At 38.1% G+C, this 11,789-nt stretch overlaps 1 protein-coding gene across 1 annotated transcript; it reads left to right on the top strand.

Annotated features, from left to right (window-relative positions):
• Positions 1 to 7,244: 7,244 nt before the first annotated feature.
• Positions 7,245 to 9,149, top strand: LOC132178026 (uncharacterized). The gene is made up of 6 exons (XM_059590493.1): positions 7,245 to 7,301; positions 7,425 to 7,459; positions 7,565 to 7,712; positions 7,869 to 8,069; positions 8,217 to 8,455; positions 8,753 to 9,149. The coding sequence occupies exons 1-6, from the start codon at positions 7,245 to 7,247 to the stop codon at positions 9,147 to 9,149; spliced, it is 1,077 nt and encodes a 358-aa protein (XP_059446476.1).
• The last annotated feature ends 2,640 nt before the right edge of the window (positions 9,150 to 11,789 follow it).

Below are 11,789 nucleotides of genomic sequence, written 5' to 3'. Positions count from 1 at the left end.
TTTATAAATATAATATAGTATAAATAAATAATATATATAGTTCCTCACGTGTAACTTTGACACGTCAATCATTACTGACGTGTCAGAGTTTGACATGTCAGGAACTATTGACGTGTTAAATTGCCACGTCTATAAATTCCTGACATGTCAATATAACACGTCAATGTTTACTAACGTGTCAAACTCTGACACGTCAGTAAATATAAAATTAATTAGTTATTTAAATAAAATGTTTTAAATTTATATTGAATTCAAATTTACTGACGTGTGAATATTTGACATGTCAATATTTGACATGTCAGTAAATACTGACATGTTGTTTTCAACACGTCAATAAATGTTGACGGGCCACTTTTGGCACGTCAAATTTTTTTTTTTTAACGTGCCAGATTTGGCACGTCAGCATTTATTGATGTGGCAAAATATTGCTACTATTTGCCACGTCATAATTGGCTTTTTTTGTTTTTTTTGTGGTGGCGGTTAATGAAATAGATAACCGTTCGCTAACCGCTTTTGCAAAATTGGGCTTTTTGGGCCTTTTTGAGCTTTTTTTTTAGGGCTTTTTGGGCTTTTTTTTTTTTTTTCTTTTTATAATTTTTTTTTAGTGTCTTTTTGGGCTCAATTACTATAAAAAGAGCCCATATTGAAAAATCAAAAATATTCGATCCAAAATTTACATTTACTTGTACTTTAAAAAAAATTCCTTAAATATTAAATCATAACCGGTTAAATTTTTTTTTTCTTTTTTTTAATATATATATATATATAAAATTCAACCCAATATATAAAAAAAAGTTCAGAATTCAGATAACTGTCACAACATATAAAAAAAATATATATATATAAAAAAGTTCAACACAAACAAAAAATATAAAATAAGTTCAAATAAAATATTAAATGATACAAATAAAACATTAAAACTTCATCAATCATCTCATTTGGTCCTCTAGCAAATCCTGTGGACATCAAAAGAAGAAAAGTTATAAACTTAAACATAATAATATTAAGGCACAAGCATGTACACATATCAAATCTTGCCTAATATAATTGTATTGTAATTAAAATACTATGACAATTCAAAAAATTATAACCTTCATTACTAACAAACCTCTAGGCAAAAGATGAAGCGGCACTTGAACTTGAAGGTTGAGTCGCATATATGAATAAATAATTAGAATAAATTAATAAATAATGAAAACTAAATGAAGTTGCAAATAACTAATTTATAAACATTTACCTAGCTCATCAAATTCTGTCAAAAACTCTTCCAATTCGGCATCGCTTAGGCGGTTCTTTATCCAGTTGTGTGTGCAAATCAAGGCTTCAGTGGTAAGTGGAGACAATGAACTCCTAAATCAATCCAATACACGCCCACCGGTGCTAAATGCGGATTTAGAAGCAATAGTGAAAATAGGAATGACAAATACATCACGAGCTATCTCTGCGAGGATAGGGTATTTGGAGGCATTAACCTTCCACCAACCTAAAATATCAAATTTTTTTATTGTTTTTTCACACTCATCCAATGAATACCGATCAAACTCCGACTTACATGCCAAATCATCCTCTTCCTCAACGTGTTGGGAAAACATCTTCCTAAATTGGTAGTCGCTAAATTCCAAGACAGCACAACCAACATTCAAATTACCACTTGAACTTCCTACATTTGCTTGAATGGCAGACGACTCACTAGCATTAAACTTATTGTATTGGTCCATCAAACGTTTTATGAAGGATTTCACTATTTTCACTATGGCTTCCGCCCGCTTAGGCCCATGGCATCTTTTTTCTTTGAATTAAACTTAATATCTAGTGGCAAATGGTAAATGGTAATGTTCAAACTCTTAAATCCTAAATTCTTAAAGTATCTAATAATGCTTTAATTAAATTGTAGTTATAAGTAATATATTGTTTAATTCAATTGAATCAATTGTGACTATCATTGTACATGAATCATATGATTAACTTGTAGACTTATAACTTATGAGTTATGTCATATTATATATGTATTATTTATTATTATATAATCATATGATTTAATGATCAAGTCATCATGTGATATAATCATATCAATTATAGTGATAATATATAAATTACTAAAATTATAATGATAATACATTAATACTTAAATTGTGTTTATAAGTAACACATTGGTCATTGTTTAATCCAATGTCAATTACTTAATTTGATATTATACGAATCATATCATCATTGTACATTAATAATATGATTCACTTGAAGTCTTGAATAAAATATTTGAATTGTCATTGAATCATATGATTAAGTATTGATATTATACATTTATATTATTCATATGCATATGTAGACTTATATAGACTTATAACATATATAGACTTATAAGTTTATAATATACATTGGAAATAAGTCTCTAAATATTTAATTGTTGTATTAGTATGAATTGGTATACTTATGAGTTATGTTATATTATATCTGTATAATTTGTTATTATATAATCAAATGATTTAATGATCAATTGATCATGTAATATAATCATATAAATTATAGTGATAATATATTAATACTCAAATTGTGATTTAATGATCAAGTGATTATATGATATAATCATATAAATTGTAATGATAATATATTAATACTCAAATTCTGATTTAATGATCAAGTGATTATATTATATATATAAATTTTTTTTTATAATTATAATTATAAAAATATATTATATAAAAATGCGGTTAGTGGTTACGGTTAGTAAACCCAATAACTGTTAGGCGGTTAGCGGTTAATACAATTAAGCGGTTAGCGGACGGTTTTTAACCGCCCGCATTGACACCCCTAAATGGGATGTGCAAATTTTGTGGACATATGAGAAAGCCATTTACTCTCTCCCCATATATAAGTGAAGTTTGCCAATTAAGCTTCACTAGGTTATTATGTGAAAAATAGGGTTGAGAGTAATAGTCTCTTTACACACACATAACACAATTTTCTTTTATGTGTTTGTGCATCTACAAGAGATTTTAGAGGCAGATATTGAAAGTTTGTCTGGTAATTAATGGAAGTATGTGATTTTCATCCTTAGTCTATACATATTATGGAAAAAGAACATATCTATTATTAAAATATACTAACAAAGACTATATAGAACAATCTTCGAATCCTCAATCAAATTACCAATTTACCATATATTTGCCATGAGAGTATAGCCAAAACAAGAGAGAAAACTCTACAGAGTGAGATTTAACGAAAAATTATGAGGTAATTGAATGAAATTAAAAGTTTGTCATCCCATAATGTAATGTAAGTAATTTTTATTGAAAAATACAACAAAAAATAAATAAAAGAATAATTTAAAAGTTGATTTTAGATATCAAATGAATAATTTAAAACCTTGTGAAAATCTATTGAGTTTGACCAAAATTTCACCATATTTTGTTTTGGCCTAATGCATTATGTTCCATTAAATTTAGGGACAATGGGATTCACGGGTGAGAATGACTTACAAAAACAAAAAACAAAAACTTTATGTTATGAAAGAATGGTTCGCAAATGGGAGAAGGACCCTCTCCATTTCACTGAAATGGAGGGATCCATTTAGTGTATTTAGAGGGGTCTAATTGTCTTAAAAAATTTATTCAAAGAACAACTATACCTTTCTATATCCACTAAATGATCGCTCTTCATTTCCAGGGAAATGGAGAGATCCATTTCCTCACGGGTGAGAATGCATGAGACATTGGAGGAGTCATAAATGGGCTGCTCTTTGTGAATCACCTGCCGATATTGCAATTCATGGCCATGGATGAGTGGCTTATTACATTGTCTACAGAGGTATCTACTAAGGATCCAAGAAAACCAAGATGGAGAAGAGCTTGTGACAATCTATAAAACTATGCTCGTGGGGCTTGCTTTAGACCATAGAGGGCCTTTTTGAGCTTACAAACATGATCTAGAAAAGCTGCATCAACAAAACCAGTAGGTTGCACCATGAGGACTTCTTCATTCAAATAACCATGAAGGAAAGCATTAGAGACATCCAATTGCTTGAGGGGCCAATTGTAGTGGATTGCCAAGGATAGCAGGATCCGTATAGTGGCTGGTTTGATAACTGGACTAAAGGTTTCAGTGTAGTCAATACCATCTCTTTGTTGGAAACCCTTAGCCACTAGTCTTGCCTTGTATCTTTGAATAGTGCCATATGATTTTTCCTTTAGCTGAAAAACCCACTTATTCTTGATGATGTTTCGATGTTGAGGCCTAGGGCAGAGAGCCCAAGTACCATTGTCAACTAAAACTTCAAGTTCACTATCCAGTCAGCAAACCATTTAGGGTTAGAAACAGCCTGAGCAAATGTGGTAGGGATAGAAGGCAAGGGTATAGCATGAAAGGATTTTAGTGGATGCTTGGTTGATTTTAAGGATAGGAATAGCTGATAGTTGGGAAAAGACTTAGGTTTGGAGTTTCCAGTCATAGATCTTGTGACAATATGAGGAGAGGCTGGTTCAGTAGGTGCAGGCAAAAGCTGAAGTAAGGATTGATCTAGGTGGGGGGTAGGATCAGGGGGGAGGTGGTAGTAATTCGGCAGTAGGGGTAGTTAGGGGAGTGTTTAGAATAGGTACTTGTGCTGGGGAAGGTAAGGTGACTGGGGTTGAGGTGTGAACAGTAATAGAGTCAGAATTATTCATAGAGTAAAAATGAGAAGGATCAAGAATAATACCTGATAAGCGCCGAATGTTGCACATTCAAGCCCCTTAATTTACATATGTTAATTCCTTAGCATTGTTATTTGTTTGATTTTGTTTTGTTCTTGTGTTTCAGGTCTTATTTGACAAACCATTGGAAATTGGGCTTAAAAGATCAAAAAGTTGAGCATTCTGGAACTAGGATCGAGCACAACACTCCTTAGACCGAGCGCACTGCACTCGAGCGTCTGCGATCAAGGATCAAGCGCATGCCTGCGCTCGCGCGCAAACCAGCTAGGCTCGAGCGCACTGCGCTCGAGTGCACCAAGTCTTGGATCGAGCGCACTCGAGTGTACAATGCACGGCAAGAATTCCTCTCCAACATGGACTTGGATTTCAGTCTCCCAATTGGACTGGGAGACTGCTCTCTGGTTTTCTCAGGGTTTCTAGGGTTTTTAGGGTTCTCCTAATCCCTATAAATAGGGCTCTAAACATTGTAAACAAACACACCGCTTCTAAAGCAAAAATTCAGTAAAATAGTCTGTGGAGCTTAGGAGATCATGAGCAGCTAAACCCAATTGTGGGATATTGATGTAGCCCTTTCCAAGCACAATGGTTTGATTGTATTTAATTTTTAGTCTATCAATTTATGCATTTGATTGTATAACTCTGAGGATTGCTACAATTGATTTCTGTTCTTCATATTAATTGCAATTGTTCTTTACATTCCAATTCAATATTAGTAAAATTCTTATCTTGTCTTATAAATTATTTTACTATTATTGAACTCAAATCATTCTTATTTTCTGTGATTATAAGAATGATGGTTATACAATGGTTCTTAATTGGCATGCAATCAATAGGGTTAGATAGGCCATGCCTAGGGAAGACGGATCGTACTACACCCTAGTTTAGAATAATTTAGGTAGACGGTCCGTGCCAACTGAAGATGGGTTATGCTATTCCGTTGATTGTATGAAATTATTTTTATATGTTTTATTGTTGAATTATAACATGCATAAAATGAAGTGTTAGAATTAAATATGGTTAACTATTGATGTGCGGATTGTGGTGAAGTCAATACCCTACTCTCTCTCTCATACATTTACTTATTTTATTTCCGTTTATTTTATGCACTTCAAATTCACACAAACAAATCATTCTCTTTTAATTAAGTTGATTTTAATCTTTTAAATTTTGATAATTAACCTCCTGCAGTCCTTGAGGTTTGACACTCTCAATATAGCCCTATCCTACGGGATTCGTTCTATTGTGAGTGGTAATTTTTATAATTGATATTTTTGGTCACAAAAATACCACATCAATTTTTGGTGCCGTTGCCGGGGACTGCTTAACGGTTTTATTGTCAAATTTTAGAGATTAATTTTAGCTTAATAATTTATTTCCCTGTTTTAAGTTGCTAATTTTTAATTCTGTTTTGTGTTGATTTTATTTTTTTAGAAACTGCAAACAGGTCCGTAAGCTGACTTCTCTGTGATTGCGATCGAGCGCAGCCCGTGTGCAATCGAGTCACGGCCAAACTTCAGTAGGATCCTAGCCAGCAGCGCTCGAGCCTTCTACTCTTGCACTCGCACCCATCTGCGGCAGTACGCTCGAGCGCACCCTGCAGTTCGATCGAGCGCACTTGCGGCATCGTGCATCCAGACCCTAAGTGCACACTAAGGCCGTTTGTGAGCTTGTTTGTTTTCTATTTTAGCTTTTTTTTTTTTTTCTGTTTTCTTTTAAATTTCTGTTTAGTTTATGCTAGGTCATCGTTCTTTATCTTTTCCATTAATTTCTTGCGACCTTGAAATTGAACGCACTCTTAGACAAATTAGATCCCAAAAGAACTCTAATTTGCTAGAAAAACGTTCCACTGAGACCATGGGGGATGGTAACCACGTAGCATTGCAAGATCACTATCTTCCTACCACGTACACTACTCCCACATGTCTCCGGTTGCCGGAAATTACGGCAACCCATTATGAAATTAAGCCTAGCATTATACGAAGTTTACCTTCTTTCTTAGGGCATAGCATTGAAAATACTTATGAATTCCTCAGTGATTTTGAATCAATCTGTGAGACCACTAAAATGAATGGATTCACTGAGGATGCCCTAAGGATGCGTCTTTTTCCTTTCTCCCTCAAGGAAAAAGCCAAACATTGGTTCCAGTCCTTAACACCCAATTTTATCACTTCTTAGGCTTAATTGCAACAAGAATTTCTTAAGAAGTACTTTCCCATAGGCATGACCAATGATACTAGGAGAGCCATTACTACATTCTCCCAGTATGAGGGAGAGGATTACCATGAGACTTGGGATAGGTTGCAGACCTTGTTTAGATCATGTCCACACCACGCTGTCCCAAAATGGCAGCTAGTACAGTGTTTTTATGATGGCCTGACCGAGTCCAATGGAAAAATGGTAGATGCATCATGTGGGGGGACATTCATGTTGAAAAGTGAAAATGAAGCATGGTCTATGTTTGAAAACTTAAGTAACAATTCTCTTCAGCAGGTTTCCGCCAGACGAAGGGCACTAGCACCCAAGACCGAGAGTGTGTATGAAGCCGGCCATTCCCCAAACATGGCCAACCAAGTAATTGAGACTATCACCAAGAAGTTAGATCAAGTTCTGTTGACTGTTGGTTTTGCTCCTAATGCCACTCACACACACACTGAAGCATGCTCATTCTGTTCCAGTCCTATGCATCATGTAAATAACTGCCTTGTTACTGGAAATTATACTGACATTTCTAATGAGCAGGTTAATGCAACTTTCTCCAGACTGGGTAATGATCCGTACTCCAATACCTACAACCCCGGGTGGCGAAATCATCCAAATTTCTTATGGAAGAATTCAAGCAACTCATCCCCAGGGCCATATAATCACTTTAAATCAAACAGGCAGCCCTACCAACCTCAGTCCATTTATCGGCCTCCACAACAGCACTACCAGGCTCCCTCAGAGTCTAATTTTGAGGATCGGATTGTAAAAGTAGTGACTGAGCTGACTAGCAAGATCAAGCGGTCAATTAAATCTCAAGAGGAAATAGTCAACTCACATTCCTAATCCATTGCCAAGCTAGATGCTCAAGTCGGACAACTTGCCAACACCATCAACAAAAGAGAGGAAGGAAAGCTTCCAAGTCAGCCAGTGGTAAACCCTAAGGGGCACTACATGGTCGATGAGGGCACTTCATACCATCAGCAAGTTCAAGCCATCACCACCTTAAGAAGCGACAAAATTGTTGACAATCATGTGGAGGAGAAGAAGGATGAACACAAGGAGGTTGCACAGAATTTGCAGAATGATAAAAGCAAGCAAGTAAGCAATGAGGCTTCGTCATCAGCAGCATCCACTCCAGAAATCCCATATGAGCCACCGGCCCTCTTTCCAGAATGTCTCAAGGCACCTTCTCACTTTGGGAAACAAGGAGAGAAAATACAAGGAATGATGGAGATGTTTAAACAGGTAAAAATCAATCTTCCCCTTCTTGATGCCATTGCACAAGTGCCTACCTATGCTAAGTTCCTTAAAGACTTGTGTACTCAAAAGAGGAAGACCAGAAATCACATCCTCAAGAAAGTCCTTTTGATTGAGCAAGTGAGTTCCCTAATAAAGCACAACACTCCTCTGAAATTCAAGGACCCCGAGGCGCCTACAATTTCTTGCATCATCGGAAAAAGAGAGATTGATAAGGCACTCTTAGATCTGGGAGCTGGAGTGAATTTACTTCCCTATTCAGTATATCAGCAGCTGGGCCTAGGGGAGCTGAAGCCCACCACAATGATTCTGTAACTAGCTGATTGGTCGATTAAGAAGCCTAGAGGGATTGTAGAAGATGTGATCATCCAGGTGGCTAAATTTTTCTTCCCAGTAGACTTTATCGTGCTGGATATCGAGCCTGTGCCCAATCTTGAGAAGCTGGTTCCTGTCATCCTTGGGCGTCCATTCTTAGCCACAGCAAATGCATGCATCAACTGTCGAACTGGAGTCATGGAAATCTCATTTGGCAATATGAAGGTTCGGTGGAATATCTTTACTGCATTTCAGCATGCTCCTGATCAGAATGAGTGTTTCTTTTTGGACAGCATTGAAGAATATATAGAAGACTCACTACCTAGTCTCCTGACAAAGGATCCAGTGGAAGCTTGCCTAAATTATTTCAACTTTGAAGAATTCAACACTGACCAGTACATTCAAGAGGTCCATGAATTGTTTGAAACAGCCGCTAGTGCAGATTTCCATCCATGGAGAGTAGTAAAGGAACCCCTACCTGTGACATCAAGCACTCCTCCTGTTCCATCCCTACTGTCTCCACTGAAGCTTGAGTTGAAGCCCCTGCCAGAAAAGCTCAAATATGCATTTCTGGGGTCTAACAACACCCTGCCGGTCATCATTGCTTCCGACTTACAAAAAGACCAAGAAGACAGTTTGCTCGCAGTGTTAAAGGAGTATAAAGAGGCTATTGGTTCGTGGCAGATTTAAAAGGCATTGGCCCCTCTATCTGTATGCACCGGATCCATTTGGAAGAAGATGCTCGACCTTTCCACGAGGCACAGCGCCGGTTGAATCCCAACATGAAGGAGGTAGTAATGAAAGAGGTCGTCAAGTTACTTAATGTAGGCATCATCTACCCCATCTCAGATAGCAAATGGGTGAGCCCCACTCAAGTGGTTCCAAAGAAATTAGGCATCACCGTTGTTGAGAATTCTGTTGGCGAATTGGTTCCACAGTTCACAACCACGGGGTGGCGTGTCTGCATCGACTACCGGAAGCTCAATTCTCATACCCGGAAGGATCACTTCCCGCTCCCATTCATTGATCAAATTTTGGAGCGTCTTGCTGGCCAGAGCTACTATTGCTTCTTAGATGGCTATTCCGGGTATAATCAGGTTGCAATTGACCCCCAAGAGCAAGAAAAGACGACGTTCACATGTACATTCGGCACCTTTGCTTACCGATGCATGCCCTTCGGCTTATGCAATGCACCTGCCACATTCCAGAGATGTATGATGTCTATCTTCTCCAACATGGTGAAATTTTTTTTGGAGGTATTTATGGATGACTTTTCTGTTTTTGGATCTTCTTTTGATAAATGCCTCCATAATCTATCACTTGTGCTTCAACATTGCAAAGAAACTAACCTAATTTTGAACTGGGAGAAGAGCCACTTCATGGTCCAGGAAGGTATAGTTTTGGGCCATATAGTGTCCAAACGAGGTATTGAGGTAGATCGGGCCAAAGTTGAGCTAATTGAAAATTTACCACCACCCACTTCAGTGAAGCAGATCCGTTCTTTCCTAGGGCACACGGCTTCTATCGTCGTCTCATCAAAGATTTCAGCAAAATCTCAAGGCCCTTATGTAACTTGCTTGCTAAGGACGCCCCTTTTCACTTTGATGAAGCATGTCACCAGGCATTCCAGTAGCTCCGGTCCCTATTATCATCTGCTCCCATCATGCAGCCACCTGACTGGTCATTGCCCTTTGAGATCATGTGTGATGCATCTCACTATGCTGTGGGTGCAGTTTTGGGACAACGGGTAGGCAAGCTTCCTCATGTCATTTATTATGCTAGCAAGACGTTGATAGATGCTCAAGTCAATTACACAACCACTGAGAAAGAATTGCTAGCTGTGGTATTTGCTATGGATAAATTCCGCTCATATCTTCTGGGATCAAAGGTTATAATTTTTTTTGATCATGCTGCTCTACGACACCTGCTGGCCAAGAAGGAAACAAAGCCTTGGTTGATCCGCTGGATCCTATTTCTGCAAGAGTTTGACATTGAGATTCGGGACAAGAAGGGCACTGAAAATGTTGTTGTTGACCATTTGTCACGGATTTTATTTGAGACACCCCAGCCGGTTCCTGTTCATGACTCGTTCCCAGATGAGCAACTCTTAGAAATTACTCCGAGAAAGCTGCTGTGGTATGCCAATATTGTCAATTATCTAGCAACAGGTCGGATTCCTTCTCATTGGTCTAAGCGAGATAAGGACCGCTTCTTCAAGCAAATTTGATTCTATTATTGGGAAGATCCAGAGTTGTTCAAGTATTGTGCTGATCAGATCATCCGACGATGTATCCCTGAGAGTGAATTTTCCAGCATTCTTACCTTTTGTCATTCTCTAGCTTGTGGGGGACACTTCAGTGCCAAGAAGACAGTAGCCAAGGTTCTATAATGCGGATTCACATGGCCCACCTTGTTCAAAGATGCTTATGACTTCTGCCAAGCTTGTGAGAGATGTCAGCGCCTAGGAGCTATGTCTCAGAGGGACATGATGCCATTGAACCCCATCCTTATTGTCGAGATTTTTGATGTCTGGGGTATGGACTTCATGGGACCCTTCTCACCATCTTGTAGACATGAGTATATTTTGGTAGGAGTGGATTATGTCTCTAGGTGGGTTGAAGCTATTGCCATAAAGACCAATGATCACAACGTTGTAGTGAAGTTCCTCCAAGCCAACATTTTTAGCAGATTTGGTACTCCTCGGGCTATCATCAGTGATGGAGGTAGACACTTTTGCAACCGTTTTTTCAAGGCCTTGCTTCTCAAGTATTTTGTCACACATAAGGTAGCCACTCCTTACCATCCTCAAACAAGTGGCCAAGTGGAAGTGTCTAACCGGGAGATTAAGCATATTCTCGAGAAGACGGTTAGGCCAGACCGCAAGGATTGGTCCTTGCGCTTCAATGATGCATTATGGGCCTACCGCACAGCTTACAAAACCCCCATTGGAATGTCTCCCTATTGGCTGGTTTATGGCAAGGCGTGTCACCTCCCTGTGGAATTAGAACATAAGGCTCTATGGGCAATAAAGCAGTTCAATTTCGACATGCAGGCAGCCGGTTCTCACCGGAAACTTCAATTGACAGAGTTGGAGGAGCTACGGCGAGATGCCTATGATAGTGCTTGCCTTTATAAAGAGCTGACTAAGGTTTTTCATGACAAACATATCTTGCCCAAAACATTTGTGCCGGACCAGAAAGTATGGCTCTACAATTCCAGACTCCGGCTTTCCCCTGGGAAGCTCCGTTCAAGATGGGACGGCCCCTTCATAGCCACCTCAGTGTCACCCCATGGCGCCGTTGAATTGTGGGACCCATAGGATGGCACTCT

Source organism: Corylus avellana, chromosome ca4 (assembly GCF_901000735.1).
Source record: "Corylus avellana chromosome ca4, CavTom2PMs-1.0".
Classification (NCBI taxonomy): Eukaryota; Viridiplantae; Streptophyta; class Magnoliopsida; order Fagales; family Betulaceae; genus Corylus; species Corylus avellana.
The sequence above is the reverse complement of the archived record's forward strand: the minus strand, read 5'-3'. Positions and strand labels throughout refer to the sequence as shown.